Genomic DNA, 22241 nt, shown 5'->3' with positions numbered 1-22241 from the left:
ACATGGTGGCTTGCAACCATCTGTAATGAGATCTGACGCCCTCTTCTGGCCTGCAGGTGTACATGCAGGCAGAGCACTGTATACATGATAATAAATAAATAATAAATCTTAAAAAAAAAAAAAAAAGAATTTAAGAACAATGCTAATCACCATGTTACTCTTGAGTTAGGAAAAAACCAAGGAGTATTCGTTCCTTAATCCATGCTAGGAAGTAGTCACTCTTCAGCTGGACCTTTGGTCAGAGTCCACCCATCAACTTCAGCTGGAAGGCCAATGGGACCATGGATCTTAAGTGAAGTAAAAAAGACTTTGCAAGGGAGATGAGGACTAAGTAGCAAATCCTTCTATTCATTTTTAATTGTGAAATATTTCATACACGTATCTGTTTTATTCTTTAGAGTTTAAAAATGTCACATTGGTTAAAAGGCCCTGGTAAGCTTTCCCGAGCTCACTGACTCCTCCCGCTATCAGTAATCACACTCTTGAGTTTGCTGCTTCTCTTTCTCTTCATATTTTATATTATGTATGTAGTAATCTTTAATGTAAAACTCATTCAAAAATTGTTGCTTATAAAGCATCAAAATGATTTTTTAGTTTTCTTTAGGTTGACATCTAAAATACACATAGAAATGAAAACTAAAGCATTTTTCTTTAAAACCGTCTAATCTAGAAGGGGCCAACAAGATGGCTCATGGTAAAGGTGCTTGTTGCCCACCTTAGGGTCCAAGCTTGGTTCTTAGGACCCCATGGTTGAAGGAGCAAACTGACTGCTGTAAACTGTCCCCTCATCTCTACATGCATGATGTGGCTCTCATACCCCTTCACTCAACATGCTACATGCACACAATAAAGAAATAAATACATGAAACAAACCCCTTATAGCTAAGGAATGGATAGATGAGTGGATATGTAACCAACCCAATATAGCAAAATGCCAATAGTAGAATCTAGAATCTAGAGGTTGTATGTGGGTGTTTACTGTACAATTCATCTAATTTTTTTGCATGATTTAAATTTTTGAAACAATATGCTGGAGAAACAAACTAGAACTAAGGGCTAGATACCTACAGTCTCACCACTAGGGAGACAGAGGCTGAGTGTGGGGATTACAGGCATGTGCCACTGCACCCAGCAGGGGCCATCTCTCAAAACAAACAAAAAAGTAGGGGGAAAACCACCTCTATTTCCTATATTGTCTAAAAGTCTTAAAGGGTGCTAGCTGGTTTCAGATATTGAAGGAACTAGTATGCTACTGGAAAACAGTAATTAGGTTTGATAGTTTAATTACTGTTTGAGTTCTTGCCTTATGTTATTTAATAAACAAAAAAGGAAAAGCGTAGTTCCTCCAAGATTCATCTTCACAGTCATTCCTTGGGAAGAAGTTATTCTATCTTTTATTTTACTAGCCTTTAAAAAAATTCATAATAATGATAAAACCCAATACTGGAAAATGGTTTATGGCTCATGAGCATCCCTAATAAGTATTTTATTTATTGCTTGTGTAATACACAGTAGTTTTTTTTTAATTAATAAAGAATGTCTTTGACTTTGTGGTGGTTTGAATGGGTTTGGCCCCCACAGACTCATGGCCCATGGGAGTGGCACTATTAGGAGGTGTGACTTTGTTGGAGGAAGTGTGTCACTGTGGGGGTGGGCTTTGAGTCTCCTATGCTCTAGTTGAGTTCTTTGACAGAGTCCCCCTCTGCTGCCTGAAGATCCAGACGTAGAGCTCTCAGCTCCTTCTCCAGCACCATGTCTGCCTGCTGCCACGCTTCCTACCATGATGATAATGGACTATGCCTCGGAAACTGTGAGCCAGCCGCAATGAAATGTTTTCCTTTATAAGAGCTGTCGTGGCCATGGTGTCTCTTCACAGCAGTGGAACCCTGAGTAAGTCATTCTTGTTCTGTTTGTCAGTTGCAGCTCAGCATTCAACTGCAATTAACTTAGAAGGATTTACAGGGGATGATAAAACTGAGACGATGGCCAATCAAAGCTGTATAGTAGGACCTTGTAATCAAACTAACCCCCCACCCAAATAACAACCCAGCACAGTGAGGTGGGAATTATAAATAAATCATTTGTACAATATTACTTTACTATTTTAAATATTTTCATATTTGTTTACTATTTATACCTTAAGTAGAAGCCAAAGGAGCACTTCTGTTTTAGTGGCATCTTAAAGCAACCACATTACTGGGGATTAAATTTTTTATTATTTGTTTATAAAGTACTTTACACTTCAGCAATCTAATTTAATAGTAATTACATTTTACAATTGGAATTCTCATAGGTAAACTAATTTAGAGAAAACCAAGGTCGAATGCTGATACAACACTTGGGCTTTCGAACAGTAGTTGCAGGGTATAGTGGCACATGCTTGTAATCCCAGAACTGTGAATTTGAGGTCAGCCTGGTTTACAAGGAGTGTTCCAGGCCAGTCAGAGATACACAGCAGGACCTTGTTCCCTCCAAGAAACAAAACCAAAAATATCCTCCAAAACAAAACAAATAAAAAAGAATGCTTTCAAAGGAAGAGATTGTGTTGAGTTAAAAATAGTAACTTCACGTTGGGAAATGAGAGCTATTATTGTCAACACAATTTTATAAGATTTATTTTTATTATTTTAAAATATGTATAGGTGTGTGCCTGCATGCGGGTATATGCACATAAAGTGAAATGTCTGCAGAAGCTAGAGGCACTGGATCCTCTGGAGCTGGAGTTATGGACATTGTGAGCCTTCTGTTGAGGGTACTGGGAACCAGACTCTGGCCCACTGGGAAAGCAGCAAGTGCTCTTAACTGCTGAGCCATTTCTCCTCAACATAGTTCTTTTTTTTACTCTTTAAAAACGATTCATTCATTTTTATTTCATGTGCATTGGTGTTTTGCCTGAAAGTATGCTGAATAAGGGCGTGGGACCCCTGGAACTTGAGGTACAGACAGTGTTTACTGCCGTGTGGTTGATGGGAACTGAACCCAGGCCCTCTGCCTGACCCGTCTCTCCAGCCCCATGCAGTTCTTAACCATGACACTGTATTGAACGAGGGTCTCCCTGTGCTGGTAACGCTGGCCTCAGCTGTTAGGCCCCAGTGACCCTTGTGCCTATTTTCTTGAGTAATTGCAACTGTGGCTGTGTGCCAGTGTGCTTACCCTTCACAAAAACTTTTAGAGTTTTTGTTATTTATTTTTATTTACCTGTTAAAATTAGTGTAACTGTGTTCAAACTCATTTTAAAAAACTGAACAAGGATGAAGACATGATGGAATAACTAAAAAATCAAGCCCGTGGTGAAATGTAGTGGTTACTGCAAGACATATAGCTCTTTTCACATCACAGAAAATAGAGTTTAGGCCTTGAGTGAGAACTTAGCGAACTATTTAGCTGGAAATGAATGAATGACAATTAAATAAAGTTGTTTTCTGCTTACATGTATTCTAGATAACACTAGGACAGAGGTAGATGGTTAAACAATTAAATTGTAATAAAAACACAGCTCCCTACAACCTTTGTGCAGAAGCTCTTTATAGTTTAATTTAATACAAAGTGACACTTAGGCACACATTTAGCATTTAGCTGTTTTTTGTTTTTTTTTTTTTGAAACAGGGTCTTACTACGCAACCCTGGCTGGCCTGCAGCTCGGTGTGTAAATCAGACTGGTCTCAAACTCACAGAGATCCATCTGTCTCTGCCTTCTGAATGCTGGGATCAACGGAATACACCTGGCAAAAGTTTTTTTGAAAAAGAAACTCCAGGCTGGAGAGATGGCTCAGAGGTTAAGAGCCCTGGCTGCTCTTCCAAAGGTCCTGAGTTCAATTCCCAGGAACCATATGGTGGCTCACAACCACCTACAGTGAGGTCTGGCGCCCTCTTCTGGTGGGCAGGCATACATGAAGGTAAAACACTGTATACTTAAATAAATCTTTAAAAAAAGAAAAAAAAGAAAAAAAGCTCCATCTCTTAAGGGAGGGGAGCAAAAGCAAACAGGTATTTTATATTTGGGCTGGAAAATAAGCTTTCTTTGTAAACATAAAGTCTCTGCCTAAAGGGACCTTAAGGTCTGGAGAAAAGATGGCTCAACAGTTAGGAGCATGTGCTGCTCTTGCAGAGGACCCAAGTATGGTTTCCAGCTCACACGAGGTCCCCTAAAACTCATGCATGTGAGTGCACGTGCGCGCACACACGCGCACACACACACACACACACACACACACACACACACACACACACACACACCCCACTTTACTCTGGTTTCTCTTCAGATTACATAAAGGAACTTGCTTATTTCTGTGGCTCCTGCATCACCACAGCTTTGTGCTGATAATGGGTGATCTTGAGTGTATTACTCTCCTATTTCTGTGAGAAAACAACATGACCAACTTGTAGAAGGAAGGGCTTATTTGGCGTAATAGTTCCTGAGGGATAAGGGTCTGTGATGGCAGCAGCCGTGGCAGCAAGCAGCAGGCACTAGGGCTGGAGCAGGAGCTGAAGCCTTTCATCTTGTGTGGCAGTCTGGAAGGATGGAGGAGGCTTTTAACCCTCAAGCTGGCCTCCAGGGATAGGCCTATGATAATCTTTGAAACAGGGCTTTCAAGATTCTTTCAAACATAAAGCATATCCAAACATAGTGAGACACAGCAAGGCCACACCTCCTAAACCCACCCAAACAGTGCCCCTAATTAAGGACTAGTATTCAAACCTCTGAGTGCACGGAGGACATTCTGATGCAAGCCACTGCACTGGGCAGCATCGCCAGAGTGATGGCATATACAAACAGCAAGCTCCTAACTCCACAAGAATTCAAACCTTAAAAACAGACAAGTGGAAACAACGAGTACTCATATTTTCCCTAAAGCTATTCTCTCCCCTTTACTCTAAAGGAAGGACGGCTTTTTATAACATATATTATACATATACAATACAGTGCTGTATGTAGTTTCATACAGACATGAGAGAATTTACAAAGCAATCCTCTAGTAATAAAAAGAGACATCTAGAACATAGAATATTGAATTTCTTATATTGAACCTTTAAAACTGGGCTTTCAAAGAGTCTTTCAAACATAAATTTGTATTTGGATATATATTTTTTCTTTCATGCCTTATAGATAGGTAAACAAAATTGTATCAGATGAGTGCCATCTCTGCTATGTATTGTGTTATGGTAGAGAAAGAATATATAATTATATATGAAACATAGCTCATAGTGAATCTGGGAGAGGTGAGGCAGATGAAGAAACAGCCCACCAAATACTCTATGTTCTCATAAATAGCAAGTTTGTACCTGCAGGGTGTTGCTCCCTTTCTTAGCATTACCCCAAGGTGCCTGGGTAAAACATTGTCAAGGTTCATGGTGGCACATGCCTGTAATTGCAGCCCTTAGGAGATAGAGGCAGAGGGTTATGAGTCATGGAGCAGACATGGGGCTATCCTAGTTTTGGAAGAATTTCTTTTATAATTGCAAAAATAAATAATACAGGGCCAGTGAGATAGCTTAGCAGGTAAAGCACTTGTCACTCAAGGCTGACAACCTGAGTTCCATCCCTGGAGCCCACATAAGAGGTGGACGGAAAGATGGTGTCCACAACGTTTCCCTCTAATACATACATGTGCACACTCACACCCACATTATACACACAGTGCTAAACATCCTTATTTATTCATTTATTCACTTGTGTGTGTGTGTGTGTGTGTGTGTGTGTGTGTGTGTGTAAGTCAATGCCACATGTGGGGGCCTGTGGAGTTTAGGTGGTTGTTGGCTGGGCGTGGGTGCTGGGAACTGAACCTGGGTCCTCTGAAATAGTATATATTATAACTGTTCAGCCATCTCTCCAGTCCCCATAATATGATTTTTTTTTTAAAAAGGAATGGCTGGGCATGGTGGCACATGCCTTTAATTCCAGCAGTAGGCAGAAGCAGACGGATCTCTGTGAGTTCCAGTCCAGATAGCCAGGGCTACATAGAGAGACCCTGCGTCAAAATACACAAACAGACAAATAAATACAATTAAAAGTATAGGTAGTTTGACTTCATGTCTCACCTGATAAAATATTTTTATTCTGTTGTGAGGCAAGGTGCTCAAAGAAGCTTAAAGCCTATTTTCCAAAGTCTAAAAACAGATGAGAGCTGTGGATTTTTGTTCTAGGGGCCCAAATTCAAGGACATAGTCAAGAACCGGACAGAGAGTGCCCTTGCTCTTACACAATTTTAATGACAAAACCAACAAGGATGTCTACCAGCCGTGTTGGGAGTGCTGAGAAAGGGGAGGCAGGCGTCTGGGAGAGTAGGAGCACAAGTAGGTTACAAACAAGTATGCGCTTCAGAGAGCTTCTGGATTGTCTGCCCTTTGTTTGGCATCTCAACAGAACAGCTGTTTTAGGGCTGGGCTAGGTAATGGGTAACAGTCCTTTTTTTCCTCTCTCCATATGGCTGCTTAGCTGGAGGAAATTCTCAGGAAAACTGAACTCTAGAATAGTCTGGCAGTTACGTTTATTAATATGTTTCTCTGCCTCAGAGAAACTACTTTGTGGAATAGTAGTAACAGATCAAGTCATGAATCTTTTCATAGTAAATATCCTCTGAATGAATGAGTCACGATCAGTTCTTTTAAACAAACCTTTCCAAATGGCATCAAATGACTGTCATTTTCAGTAATAACCTAGGTTAAGACAGATTGGACCTACTGACCCAGAAATATGAAGTTTTCATTTCTAGTTTAATGCAATATTCTTACTAAATATTTAATACTTTAGGATCTGAAGTGTCACAATTTGTTTTCTTGCTTTTCCTTAGTAAATGGTCTTAGCATCTTATGAAATAAAGAGGTTCAGCCACAGCTCAAAGCTACAGAGACTGGGATGCTAACTATCAAAATGGAAAACAATTCAGACACATAGTAAAAGTAGCACCACCTTACTTCCAACTTGATATTTGGTGCTTATTATTTATTAAAGTTTCATTTATTTTTTCCTTTTAAAATTTTTCATACTTTATTCACATTGCATTCTGACTGTTGCCCTCCTATGTCTATGCTAACCTCACAGAGACCCTATGAGGGTAGATGTGCAGATGTTATCATTTACAAATGCGGGCTATGTGGCTGACACAGCTGAGGTCAGACAGAGCGATAGTCTGGTGTTTGTTCATTGGTCTTTCATCTACACTGCCTATGACTGTGTAATGATGACACTGCTGGGCATGCAGCTTTTCTGTGATGACTTCTTTGTATGCATAAAAAAACAACAACACTTGTAGGTTTGGAATCTTACCTAATTAGATAGTGTGCTGGCTAATTTTATGTCACAGGCCACAGTCATCTGAGAAGAACTCCAATGGAGAAATGCCTCTAAAAGATTGGGCTCTCCACAAACCTGTAGAATATTTTAAGTGATTGATGTGGGAGGGCCCAGCCCATCGTGGGTGGGGTCATCCCTGGGCTGCTGGGCCTGGGTTCCGTAAGAACTGAGCACAGCATGGAGAGAGAGCAAGCCACCAATCAGCACCCATCTATGGCCTCTGCATCACCTGTTTCCAGGTTCTCTCATTGTTTGAGTTCCTGTCCTGACTTCCTTTAGTGATGGACTATGGACATGGAAGCGTAAGCCAAACAAGCCTTTTCCTCCCTAACCTTTTTAAGTCGTGCTGCTTCCTCACAGCAATGGTAACCTGAACTAAATAGACAGGAAGGGCAAGAGGACTGAATTTTCATCCTGCAAATGCTACTACAATAACAATTTTTAAATGAGGTCCTATAAAAGAAAATACCCATAATTTATATATATTTTCTTTTTAATCCTAATTTAAAGAGCAGATGCTGTTTTTTGCCTGGGAAATCTTTTGATTTTTCAGAAATCCTGTTTTCTACAGATATGATGGAAATATGGTAAATATTTTGACTTAAAAAAAATCAAAACAAAACAATAGTCTGGGGCTGGAGGTTAAGAGCATTGGCTGCTCTTCCAAAGGTCCTGAGTTCAATTCCCAGCAACCACATGGTGTCTCACAATCATCTATAATGAGAGCTGATGCCCTCTTCTGGCCTGCAGGCATACATGAAAGCAAAACAAATAAATCTTAAAAATAAAACAATATTCTACAATGTATACTAATATTCCACAGCTTAATTTTATTAAATGTTATTTATTTAATTTCATATCTCATTCCATCAGATGGTTCACTCATTGTTTTAAAACAGTTAAATCTGAATGTTAATAGGATGTGAAAATGCTGGCATGCTGGTAATTTATAGGATTTTTTTTCTGGAATGGCTAATTCCTTTGAACATTTTAAACCCACATATAAAAAGGGCATATATACATAATAAGCACATATCCTTTTTCTTACTGAAGTACATGCTTAGCTGTGCGTTTATATTTTGTGGGGTAAGTAAGAAAGATCATGAATATTAGGTGTTTATAACCTACAAACTGAAGGCTGCTGGAAGAGAGCAAACACCTGACCTTTCACTGAACTTAGCAGTGCTGAGTTAAGTGTTCACAGCAAACCTTCCCTAAGAGCCTCCCACTCTTTCATCCAAAGCAAATAACTTAAAGAGAACAACAGGAAAAATGTATTAACTTTTAAAAGAGCCCTGAGGCTTCTTGCTGGAAGGTGAGAGTTTTATTCAGAGTTGTGATAAGAGGACAGAGAAGTCATTACAAAGGCTGGATAAATCCTTGGTTCTTACTGTATGCAGCTTCTGAAAGTTACCTTTTAATCAACCTCCTGAGAGAGGGTGACAGAACTATAGGAAGGTAACCACCTATCTAGGCACGATGGCATGAACCTTGTCCCCTGGAGGCTGGGACTAGAATCACTTGACAAAGAGTTCAAGACTAGCCAGGGCAACAGTGAGCCTCATGTACAAACAAACCTAAAAGAAAGTACAAAAGTTAATCAGATTGTAGTGAATTGCCGTCTTAAAATGTTTTTTCTCATTTTTCATAGTTTTAATTGTGTGTATGTGTTTGTATGTGTTTGCACACCAGTGCCCACTGGGGCTAGAGGTAATGGCTCCGCCCAGAGCTGGAGGTAGTTGTGAACCACCTGATATGATGCTGAGAACTAAGCTCTTAACCTCTGAGCCATCTCTCCAACCCTTGATGAGTTACCTTTAAAGTTATAAGGTACTTTAAAAAACAAACAAACAAACCCGGCCCAAAACCTCTCTAGTTTCTGTACTGGCTAGTTTTTGTAGTTTATTTTATTTTATTTTGTTTTGACTTTTGTTTTTTGTCAACTTGACACAAATGAGTCATCTAAAAGGAGGGAGCCTCAGTTGAGAAAATGCCTCTATAAGACTGACCTATATCCCAGCAGAGGCAGGCGGATCTCTGTGAGTTCGAGGCCAGCCTGGTCTACAAAGTGAGTCCAGGACAGTCAGGGCTACACAGAGAAACCCAGTCTCAAAAAACAAAACAAAACAAGATTGGCTTATAGGCAAGGCTATGGCGCCTTTTCTCCATGTTTGCTGTGGGAGGGCATGTGGTACTGGGTGTATGAGAAAACAAACCGAGCAGCGATCCTCCGTGACCCCGCAGCAGTTCCTTCCTTGAGAGTTCCAGCTCTGACTTCCCTGCATGGTGGACTACAAGCTGTAGGATGAGGTGAACCCTTTCCTCTCCAAGCTGATTCTGGTTATGGTATTTTATCACAGCAATAGAAACCCTAAGACAATTTCAATCCATAAGTTCATTCACTTTAACGATTTAATAATATGTGCCTATTCTATTAATTGCTAGGGGTTAGTCTGGACTTTGGGGGAAAAAAAAAAGGTAGATGCTAGCATCCTAAAATGAAAATGGGGAAGTCTTTGCTGAATGAGAGATGTGAATTATTTGAACTTTTCACTGCTTGCTCTCTCTTTTTTTCCCTTTTCTTTTTAAAAGACAATGTCTTGCTATGCTAGGCTGGTCTCCAACTTGCAATCCTTCTGCCTCAACCTCCTGAGTACTATGCTCATTGCTATATTTCCACCAAATTAATATTCAATGGGTCTATAAGAAGAAGAAAAACATTAACGGCAAATACACTAGAACCTTTTCATCAGTGAGCAGGACTACCCTGGGGCCCTGTGACTGTGTCTTTTTTGGTAACATACAACTGTACATATTTTGTTTGTTTATATATATATATGAGAAACTCCTCTCCTGCTCTGGCTCATGAACTCAAATTCAATTCCTGGGTTTCTTTGGCTCATTTGTCTTGTCTGCAGGGCAGGGCCTTACCCCAGGGTAATGATCTGGCTCACTGGTAAAGTCCTAGCACCACAAGTCAGTATCAAAACCTTAAAATGCTGCAGAAGCCCTGTTAAGGGAATGACAGAGGGCAGGACCTCACATCCCCACCAGTTTTCAGAAGCCACCCACTCCCCGGATGCCTCCCAGCTCAGCCTGGCAGAGTTCCGCAGGCTCTCCTCAAGCACTGCAGCCCCTGCCCCTGAGGCTTGAGGCTGGTTCAGCACTGAGGGAGGTGCTGCTGGACTCAGCAAACACTGCCCCACAAAGCTCAGCAACCTCCCAGAATTAGCTCTTTTCAGGTAGAATGTACATAAGGATGCTGTTGAGGATTCTCCTTGAGTGTGCCATAGTTTGGTTATCTATCTAAAGTGAGACACCCTTGGAATGCGCCTTTCCTAGGAGAGCAGATTGTCTCTCAAGATCTTTTTATAAACAGGATCTGGTAGCCTTTCATCCAGCACGGGGAGGCAGAAGCAGAGAATCTCTGAGTTTGAGGCCATCTTACTCTACATAGTGAGTTCCAGCATAGCCAGGACTCACAGTGAGACTCTGCTCCCACCTCCTAACCCTACAAACAAGTAACAACAAAAACATTCCCCAAACACATGGGGAAGAGATTTAATTTTTAAATTACATTTTCAGTTTGTGTAATGCATTGGGGGAGGGCACAAGACACGGCACACAGGTGGAAGTCAGAGAACAACGTGGGAGCCGGTTTCCTTTTCCATCATGTGGGTCCCAGGGATTGAACTCGGGTTGTTATGCTTGGCAGCAGCACCTTTCCTTACTGAGCCATCTCATTGTCCCCGAGAAAAATATTTTCCCCACTGCTATGAGGCTTGCTCCATTGTGTAGTCTTAGCTCAAAAGATTCATCATTAATCCCAAATGGTTCAACAAAGGCGGTGGCCATAAACAGCCATATAAAAAGGCTTTCCATGCCCACTACTGTGATAACACTACAGCTGAGCTGTGCAGACCCACCACGAAGTGAAACAGTTAGTTACTGATGATGTTATCTACTACCTGGTTGGTTTATCCACTACCTGTATGAAGCTGGCTTCAATAACTCTGAAGCCCACATTGTGGTCTTCCAATCTGGGTAGGGTAGGAAGATACTAAAATAAGAAACTGTAGCCTACAGAGCTGAAATGCACCTGCATCATTAGCTGGATGTCTCAGAGAAGTGGGTAGGTGACCAGTCTTTTTTATACCTAGTCTTTTTTTAGAGGATTAACTCAGAGTGTTGCTCAGTGGCAGAATATTTACCTAGTATGTACAATCTAATCCACACTATCACAAAACAAGCAGACACACACACACACACACACACACACACACACACACACACACGCTGTGTTGTCTGCACACTACAGAAGGGTATTAGGTCCCATGGGGCTATAGTTATAAATGATAGGAGCTGCCATGTACCCACATGGCTGGGATTTGAACTCAGGACCTCTGGGAAAGCTGGGCCATCCTTCCAGCCCCAGGTATCAGAGCTTGCAACCTGATAGCATCGAGCTCCTTCTTTCTTTCAGGGAAATGCCTTCTACATTTTTGACCACTGGACTTTCCTATTTAAAGACAGACTTTTGATCCAGGCATGCTGGCTCAAGTCTTTAATCCCAACACTTGGGAGGCAGAGGCAGGCAGATCTCTGAATTCAAGAGCAGCCGATAGAAGCGAGTTCCAGGACAGCCAGAGCTATGTAGAGAGACCGACCGTGTTTCAAAACAAAACAGCAGCAGAGAGACCGGGGGTGGGGGTCAGAAGAGACACAGAGACAGAGACAGACAGACAGACAGAGACAGAGACACAGAGAACACTTTATAAGGAAGGCCATTAAATGTCTCAGCAAGTAAAGGTGACTGCTACCAAGTTTGACAACCTGAGTTTGATCCCTGGGACTCACGTAATGGAAGGAGAGAACCAAGTCTCTGACCTCCATATGCACACTGTGGGATTCCCTTTCCCCAGATAAGTAAATTTAGAGGCAAACAAGTAAAAACTTACTAATAATGTGTATTGAGTCAAAATAACGAGATGCTGCCTAGACCATTCTACAGAGTAAGGCTAGAAAGAGAATCAACCTTTATCCATAGAAGATTTGAATTTTGTAGAAAACTTCGATTTCATTATGAACAGTTCTCTCCACAATCAGTTACCGGCTGATTTTACTACTCAACCAGCAGGGTGTTGCAGAGGCCAGAGCCTCCCCTGCCGATTATTCCTCTTGCAAGGAGTGAGGGGACAAGTAGTAACCATATTATTTCAATTGTTTGAGAATTCTGTTGTTTCTCTTCAGGCAGATAGGCTCTCTGCTAAGCATGCTGGCGGTAAACCTCAGGGCTCAGGCCTCTGCCTGCGTTAGCCTCTCAAGTGGGCATGAACTATGGCACAGAGAGTCCTTGATTGTCAGCTACTGTTCTCTCGTCCTGAAAGCAACTCTTTCGTCTATTATGACTGGTGAGACTGGTGCCTCTGCCCACCGTCCCTGGCATTAACATTGAGATCATTTGTTCTACTGCCCTACTGTTCCTCACTGAGACCTGAATAGTGGGGTGTTCAGATGATCTGCATTGTGAAAAGGGCTAAGGCCCCAATTCTGCTCCTCATCATTTTACTTTGGAGTACACGATTCCTACCAACAATGGTAACAAGACAGTCCACTACAATGTAGAACATGCCAGGTGAAAAGGAGTAGCAAATCCCTCCTGAAACAAAATTCCTTCATCAAAAATTCCTTCGGCTCTTAAGCAGCTAAGAAAAGAGTCTTCAAAAATGCACTTACCGCCTCTGCAGCACCCTAGGTGCTTGAGAGGACGAGGGAGGCGGCTCAAGATACCCCCTGGTGGCCATACCCAAGCATTGCTAAAGAGGACAGGAGTGGCCTCAGCAGGACAGACCACCTTCAGAAGGCCTCAGTCTCTTATATATGTGTTTTCACTTCTCATAGGTGATATATCTACCCACCCACCCGCCCCACCATCTCCCTATCACCCTGTTAGAGGAAGCCCAGGAAACATATGGCTTCTCTATGAAAAGCTAACAGCACTGTTGTTTCCTTTACAAAGCAGAAAAGAGGTGGACAAAGCACCTTAACCGGTCAGGAATATAAGCTTCCTGCACTATATATATATTTGTAACTTTTTTCTTATTAAGAGATTATTTCAAAATAAAACAATTAAAAGTTAGGATTAAAATGCCAGTTCATATTTACACTGGGGTTTTCCTTTCTCCCTCTTCCTATTTCTCTCTCTTTTTAAATTTAAATATAATAGTCACTCTTTAAGTTAATATGTTTTTAACTGGAGCTGTATGCAGACAAAATGCATCTGTAGTCTCTACAGATGACAAATGGGCATTTAGTGTCACCATACTTAAAATCCACAGAGAAGTCATCTTGGCAAATGGGCTGCTATTAAATGAAGTTGCATCTCAAACTAAAAAGAAAATAAGGAGCAAATCTGAGACAAGGAAAGCACGGTGAGCTACACAGTAGAGCTCTTAAGGAATTGAAAGAATTAGTAGCTCAGCCTCACTGTGAAACGGTCTGTGTACAGGACGCGAGGAGGGCCTGGCTGAAACAAGACCTTGTGGGTATTAGGCAGGTCTACACCCACAGGTCCTACATGTTTTAGCTGTCACCAAGCTCTTTCTACTTACACGTTTCCCTGCCCAAAGGTGAGCTTTCTGTTGTATCTTCTCATAAAAGTCATTCTCATGTTTACTATTTATAGAAAAGATGCATACATTCTTACTCAGCGCCGACTGCTGATTGCTGTGGCGCGCAAACAGTCCCTGTCCTTCTGCTGCTCTCAGACGAGGACTTACTTGAAGTATTGCAATAGATTCCTGAATAGTTTTTCTCTCATCCCTTCATACCTATGGTGCTGCCAGCCTCCCCCCCCCCCCCCGACCTTATTTAGAACGCTTTCTGCACTGAGTTCAGATGGGAGAGTAACTGCCTCACGTGCGTGAACACCTGACTGCTAGCCCCAGCACTGTGTGTTCAAGGCACGGCAGTGTGTGACTATACCCTCAGCATTTGGGAGGTGGAGGCAGAGGACCACAGGACAAGGGCTCGTCTGCTACCTAGCTTGTTTGAAAATAGGATGGTCTACATGAAGCCCTGTCATAAAAACAACAAAACAAAGTCCAAAGAGATAAGCGGGAAAACCTATTAACTGAAAGAATAAACATTCGTCTTCTCTCTCTCTCTCTCTCTCTCTCCCTCCCTCTCTCTCTCTCTCTCTCTCACACACACACACACACACACACACACACACACACACTGTATGCTGTGCAGCTCTTGCCACCCTCTGTTTCACAATTCCTTTCATTTTCAAGCTCCAGCTCTATCACACACTCAATAATAACTTCCTACGGTAACCCCCACCCCCAGCTTCTCATAATCATTGCTCTCCTTTCTAACACTATGAATTTGATTACTTTCAGGACTTTGAGTGAGTAGAATAACACAGACTTTCTCTTGTGGTCACTATTATACTTAGCATAATGTCTTCAAGGCTTACTCACATTGAGGCATGCCACATTTCCTTCTCTTTCCACAACACTATGGAAAAAGGGGGATATTATGTTAAGAGAATAAGGCAGGCACCAAAAGACGAATACTGTATTTTCTCATATATGTAGAAGCTAAAAAAAGTTCACCTCATAGAAATAAAGAATAGAATAATAGACATTAGAAGTTAGCAAGAATAGTGGGAAGGGAATGCATAAAAAAGAGAATATTTCCACTTCAAAGACTATACAAATACATTCTGAGCAGAAAATTAGCAGATGTGCAGATGGAAAAGACTATTCTGATAGGGCCCTAAATTGAATAAGGGCCATTAATAACAGTAACTTTGTATCTGAACTTGGATCCTCTGGAAGACCAGTATAAACTTTTTTTTCCAGTACAAATTCTTTTTTTTTTTTTTTTTTTTTTCCTGAGACAGGGTTTCTCTCTGTTTTCTTGGCTGTCCTGGACTTGCTTTGTAGACTAGGCTGGCCTCGAACTCACAGTGATCTACCTGCCTCTGCCTCCCGAGTGCTAGGATTAAAGGTGTGCGCCACCACGCCCGGCTCAGTATAAATGCTTAACCTCTGAGCCATTCCATTATTTCCAGACCCTAAAGATTAGTTCTTATCCTGCATATATACATACATGCACACACATATACATTATACCCGTGAATATTGGGAGACACTACCAGGGGTGTAGCTGAACACTGATTTAAGGTTAATATGTTTGTGTACTTCAGCAGAAGCCACGATAGAGAAGGGATTTATTTGCAAGCAGAAATACTTACATCTGGGATTAAAGACACCAGAAAATGGAATGCAATGAACGGACTATATAGTTTAAATGAAGTTATGTCAAAGACTATCTAACAAAACCCCAGTATCAGGCATGAGAAACTTCCTTTCTAGTTGCTAGTTAGGTGAGTCAAGAGACCCCCAAAACAATGCAGGCTATTGCTGTTGCTCTTGGTTCCCTCCCAGAAGTTGGAGGTAAGTCCCACACACATGACTTGAGCTAGACGTAACACAAATCCTCCTCCTGAGGACTAGCTTTCATGGTACTGGAGGTGCTATGTGAGAGGCCGAGGAAGGAAAGCAATCAGGAGTGCTACCCAGCTATGACATATGAACCATATAATGACTAGCACAGTAAGAGAGCCCAAAAAGTGTAACAGTAGCACTTAGATCTGGGTGGTAGCCAACTGTCTGATAGAGCTTAAGGCCCACTCAACAGTATGGGCTCTTGGTTGGTACTGGAAACACAGTCAACTTCCCGTGGCTACTGAGGTCCAGGATCTTAGAGGAGGACTTACTATTGTCACGCTCTTAAACCAGCACAACTCTTAACTGCATTCTAAATATCCTTATGCCCACAGATAAATGCACCTCCCACCTGCCCTTTATCAAGGAAGCTTTGTGAAGCACACAGAGGCTATTAAAGAAAAGCTACAGCTGGTCAAAATGCAGAGAAGAAGACGATGGGTACCCAGCTTCAGCTGATGTATCTATAACACAGTCCCTATACCTAAGGCTCAGGGACCATCTCAGAAGAGGAAGTGAAAAGACTGTAAGAGTCAGAGGACCAGAAAGTCTCCTATGAGGTTGTGTCTTCTGTAATATGACAGGGAAGCTACCCATGAAATATCAGAAATATGGCTGCCTAAGGAAGACTTGAACAATGACAACGTCAACTGACATGCTAGTGTGCTGGGACGCAACCTCGTTGGGCCTCATCAGGAGATGAAGAGCTCCAGGCAACCACTGGCTGCTGAGGAAGCAAGAATTAGACTCCCCTAGAGATGAGCCTCCTGACTGACATTCAATATTAAGTGATTAGCCCCTAAAACATATACATAGAAACAACACTGCATTGATTCAACAGGACACACACACAGCACACACACGCATACACACACACACACACAGCACACACACACACACACACGCATACATATGTAAAAATAATAATGAAAAAGAGGCCATGAATTTCAGAGAGAAAATGAGGGTGTAGGGGGAAGGGGAAACGATGTTAGCATAGTTATATGAAGTTAAAAAAAATAAATGTAAAGCGCGTTGGAAAGCAGATGTAGGCAGATCTCTGCCAGCTTGGTCTGCAAAGGGAATTCCAGGCCATCTAGGGTCACACAGTGAAGCCTTCTATAAAAAAGAGAAAGAAGGCTTAGCCAGGCCTGGTGGTGCACACCTTTAGTCACAGGTCCCAGGAGGCAGAGGCAGGTCGATCTATTAGTTCTAGGCCTGCCAGAGCTACACAGTAAGACCTATGAAAGACAGACAGACAGACAGACAGACAGACACACACACACACACACAGAGAGACAGAGAGAGAGAGAGAGAGAGAGAGAGAAAGACAGAGAGAGAGAGAGAGAGAGAGAGAGAGAGAGAGAGAGAGAGAGATCTAATGGAACTTGTCTTGCTGTTCTGGATATTCCTGGGCCTAGTTACTCCTAACTTCCTTCTGAGTGTCCTTTTAGAAATGTGTTTATCTATATACTGTCTACTCGCTTTGGTATTTTTGAAGTTTACAGCTTATCTTGTTCTAGAAAAATCATAGTTTGGATTCAATATGAATCACACTTTTTCTTACATCTGATTTTGATGTTATTTGGATGTTCTTTTAATTTTAAATTGTGGTGTGTGTGCGTGCGTGTGCACGCGCGCTGGGAGCCAAACTTGGGTCTTCTAGAAGAGCATCAAGAACTGAGCTCCAGGACACCAGGTCTATACATAAGATCTTGTCAAAAAGAAAAGAAAAGAGTGGGCGAGTTCCCATGCTGGAAACACAGGTGTGTGCCACCACGCGCAGTTTATGCAGTGTTGGTGACCAAACCCAAAGTATCCTAGGCAAGTACTGTACAACTAAGCCACATCCCTGGCCTGCCCACAGGGTTTTATAGGCATCTAGTTTTGTAAAATCACATTGGTAGATTAAGTTTAACTCATGGCTTTCTTAACACATGCATTTAATTAATAGATTATTAAGGCATTAAAAATACTTTGGAGCTGCAGAAATGAAGCCGTGGTTAAGAGCACTTGTTGCTCTGGCAAAGGCCCCAGGTTCAGCTCCCAGCGCCCACAGGGCGGCTCACGAAGACCTGTAGCTCTAGTTTCAGTGGTTCAGCGCCCTCACGGTACACCTACACACACGCAGGAAAAGCATTTTAAACATCTAAAATAAAATACTTTGTTTTAGTTTTTGTTTTTATGAGACAGGGTTTCTCTGTGTAGCTTTGGCTGTCTTGGAACTTTCTCTGTAGACCAGGTTGGCCTCACACTTACAAAGCTCCACCTACCTCTGCCACCTGAGTGTTGGGATTAAAGGCATATGCCACCAACAGCACCCGGCCTAAAAAAATAAATTAAAAAAAAAAAAAAACCAAATTAAATAGTTTAGGACTACCTTTATTCTACTAGCTAGGGTATTTGAGCATACAGACTGATGAGTTGAGTCCTGTCAAATGAAAAGATTCAGTGTTGGTTTATTTTATGGTAATTGATGCAGAGTGCCAGAATGATCTTCAGTAGCCAAAGACACAGAACTTAACCTTTACAAGGAACATTTAATTATAAGGAAGACAGTTTCTTTGCTTTGAGTCAGATGAAGGCTATTAAACTTAAAAACAGCTTGGAAAGGGCTGCGGATAGGAAATTAGACTGGTAAATTATGATACTTTTAAATGGGTACCACTAGGTTTTTCTTTAATTTCATATTTGTGCAAGTGATATTTTTCATGTAAACTGAATTGTTACTACTAACTTTAAAGCAGGTTTTTATGGCTTTTCATGACTTGAAAGTTGTGATGTAAATAAAATATTAGAGTTTTACTGTATCACAACCATGTAATTATTTTGGAGGGAAAACCATTCCAGTGAACACCAAGACAATCTGTAAAGCCTGAGACTGGATCTACAAGGGACTGTAAGGATGCTTTGGATGCTTTCCTAATTCTAATAACAGTAATGTTTACATATGCATTTGGAAAAATGTCTACTGAGTTTCTGTCTCTTAGCTATATGCAAAATGAGATTTTACTGCCAGCTATTCTGTAAGAAAATGAGAAATTGAGCTTTAAGTCAAAATGTATATGGTCGTCCCAACAAGAAAATTGCTGCTAATAACCTCAGTTACTAAAAAAACGAACTACATTTTATAAGCAGTAACAAATACCTATTAATTTTTCTTTCCTTTTCTTTATTTTAGCATACATTAATTGTACAAGGTAATTGGTCTCCCCCCCCCCTCTCTCTTAAGACAGGGTTTCTCTGTGTAGCCCTGGCTATCCTGGACTCACTTTGTAGACCAGGCTGGCCTTGAACTCACAGAGATCCGCCTACCTCTGCATCCTGAGTGCTGGGATTAAAGGTGTGCGCCACCACTCACAGCTTCCTCAGTTTTTTATAGTTAATACATGTAAATTACTTTCTTTGACCACACTCCTTCCTCTCGTCCCTGGCTCTACCCTACTTCCCTTCTTCAGACACTCTTCCTTCTACTTTAATGGTTTGTTTTTTAAATCTAGAATTTATATATACACAACATGAGACAGTCTTTTGGCATCTAGCTTATTTGAAGATTTCCAGTTCGTGGATTTTTTCTATAAGTGACCTAATTTTATTCTTTTTAAAAATTTTATTCATTTACTCTTTTTTTTTTTAACGTATGAGTACTCTGTCTGCATGTACACTTGCATGCCAGAAGAGGGCATCAGATTCCTTTATAGATGGTTGTGAGCCACACATGTGGTTGCCAGGAATCAAACCCAGCTCCTCTGGAAGAGCCTCTAGTACTCTTAACCACTGAGCCATCTCTCCAGTCCCTTATTCTTTATGGCTGAATAAAACTCCCTTAATCTGGTTATTGTCTCTATAATAAGCATGCTTATTATATCCACTGTATCACTCATAATTGCTCATTCATTGACTTCAGAAGATATAAATTTGGTTAACACTTAAATGACTAGAGCTTTCCAGACAGGGGCTCTCTCTGTGGCATAAGATAACCTCAAACTAGCTATTTACCCAAGGATGGCATTGAACCTCTCATCATCCTATGTCTACTTCCTAAATGCTTCGATTACAGGTGTAGACCCCCAATGCCGGCTTATGCAGTGGCAGGGATCAAAGCCAGGACTGTGAGCCTGCTAGGCAAGGACTCCATCAACTGGGCTACATCTCCAGCCCCCAAGACACTTGGTAAAAACTGAGCCCACACCAGCCTTCCATAACATTGAAAAACAATCTACCATTTGAAATCTTTCTGAATTAGTAACTGGTCTACTGGGTTCCATTTATTCATTTAAAAAACAATATTTATCTAGTTTAAAAAAGCTGTGTATGGGTTTTTGTCTGTATGTATGTCTGTACACCATGTAAGTGACTGGTGCCCTCAGAGGCCAGAAGAAGGTGTTGGATCGCGTGGGACTGGAGTTAGAGCCTGCTGTGAGCTGCCATGTGGGTGCTGGCAATTGAATCCAGGTCCTCTGCAAGAGCAGTCAATGATCTTAACCACTGAGTCATTGTTCATGCCCCTGTCTAAATGCTGCTGATGGTGAACATGATGATGATTGATTGATTTTTTTTGAGACAAGGTTTCTCTGTGTAGTCTTGGCTGCCCTGGAACTTGCTCTATAGACCAGGCTGGATTTGAACCCATCTGCTTGCCTCTGCCTCCCAAGTGCTGGGATTAAAGGCATATGTGTGTGTGTGTGTGTGTGTGTGTGTGTGTGCGTGTGTGTGTGTGCGTGCGCTCATAGAGGATAGAAAAAGGTCTTAGATGCGGAGAGCTGAAATTATGATAGGTGGTTGTGAGCGGCCCGTGTGGGTGCTGGGAACTGAACTTGGAGTCTCTGAAAGAGCAACAAGCTCTTGAACTGCTGAGTCAGCTCTCCATGCCTGTTTGTTTGCTCTCGAGACAGGGTCTGCTGTCCTGAGTGCGCAGACTTACAGGTGGGAGTCACTACACAGAGCAGCAGGGTTTTTTTGTTTTTTGTTTTTGGTTTGGGAAGTATCAGCGGAGCATCTTGTAAAACAGAAACAAACAAATCCAGCAGGGCTGAAAAAGATTTTTAAAAAGACATAACTATATATATTCTATAAGATGAAATGAACAAACATACCTTCTGGGCTGTGACTGGCATTCCTCCTCCCCACTGTCGGCCTCCTGTATAAACAGAAATTGCAAAAAATTAAAATGGTCTCATAACTAATGGAAGTTTACAAAGCTTTATGCAGAGATAGGCCAATCGTGTTGATCTGCATTTAAACTAAAATTTCTTCATAAAAGATGATTTGTACTAAGTGAGACTGGTAACACTAAAATTTGTTTCTGGAAGAAATATCAGCAACAGTTTACAAATTCCACTGAAAATAAAACGCTACTCATTAAAACAATTACCTCTGAAAACCAACCAAATATGTTCTGTATTGTTATGGTACTTTCAGCATATTACTACCAACAAGCATCATCAAGATGACCTACAATTCTCATCCACAAAGAACAAACTAAACAGGAGCGACCCTTCCGAGTGCTCATGGCCCACCAGTGCCATCCACATAGTGGCTACCCACTTCCTGAGCACTTATGATGTCCAGACACTGTGAATGACCCATTAAGTACATTTCTTGTTTGGAGATAGGGTTTTTCTGGCTGTCCTGGAACTCACATAGGCCTGCCTGCCTCTGCCTCCCAAGTGCTGGGATTAAAGGTATGCGACACCACGCCTGGCCTTCATGACTTCTTAAAGGGGATGGAGAACGCCAAGGAATGCAACAAGGGTGGTGCCCAGATGAACTCACTGAGAGAGAGGCAGCCTGCACAGCCTGCGAGGCTCTGCACCACATGGGGTCCTAAAGCAAAATGGAAAAGCAGACACAGGCCTCCATCCCTAATACAGAAACTATCTCCAACTGATAGCCACTTGGAAATAAAGAAATAATTTTCTCCAAAGGAGTCTCACTGGGAAAACAAATTACTCTCACTAGTAGGCCCTGTGTCTGGCAGTGTATGGCCAACAGAAAACAAACTCAACTGCATCTTTGGAGGTTCTACAGCTCATAATGTTAAGTCAAGGCTTTCCCCCCAGGCCCTTTGTGTATATATTATGCCTTCTCGTTTTGGGTATTTATGGGATTCCTGTGTGTGTGAATGCAGGCATCTCTGCATCTATATGCATTTCTTACACTTTTTCTTTGCCTCTTTTTGACCTATTTTGCTTTCATATTGTTCCTTAGATGCCTGTTTGTTTTCTAGCAAGAGACAGAAAGGGTGTGGATACAAATGGGAGGGGAAGTGGGGACGAACTGGGAGGAGTAGGAGGGGAAACTGTGATCAGAATATTATAATGTATGAAGAAAAAAATCTATTTTCAGCGCTGGAGAGATGGCTCAGCGGTTGAGAGACTAGCTACTCCTCCAGAGGTCCTGAGTTCAATTCCCAGCACCCACATGGCAGCTCA

At 41.6% G+C, this 22241-nt stretch overlaps 1 protein-coding gene across 1 annotated transcript in view; it reads right to left on the bottom strand.

Moving 5' to 3' along the window:
* The window catches only part of Ssh2 (slingshot protein phosphatase 2), a 254058-nt gene that overhangs the window by 123986 nt on the left and 107831 nt on the right, over positions 1 to 22241 (bottom strand). Inside the window, exon 2 of the mRNA XM_051158006.1 lies at positions 20904 to 20947. Coding sequence (XP_051013963.1) covers positions 20904 to 20947 — 44 coding nt within the window. The remainder of the gene's footprint in view (positions 1 to 20903; positions 20948 to 22241) is intronic.

The sequence above is a fragment of the Acomys russatus genome, chromosome 16 (genome assembly GCF_903995435.1).
Source record: "Acomys russatus chromosome 16, mAcoRus1.1, whole genome shotgun sequence".
Classification (NCBI taxonomy): domain Eukaryota; kingdom Metazoa; phylum Chordata; class Mammalia; order Rodentia; family Muridae; genus Acomys; species Acomys russatus.
Note: the sequence above shows the minus strand (reverse complement) of the source record. Positions and strands in the feature narration are given on the sequence as shown.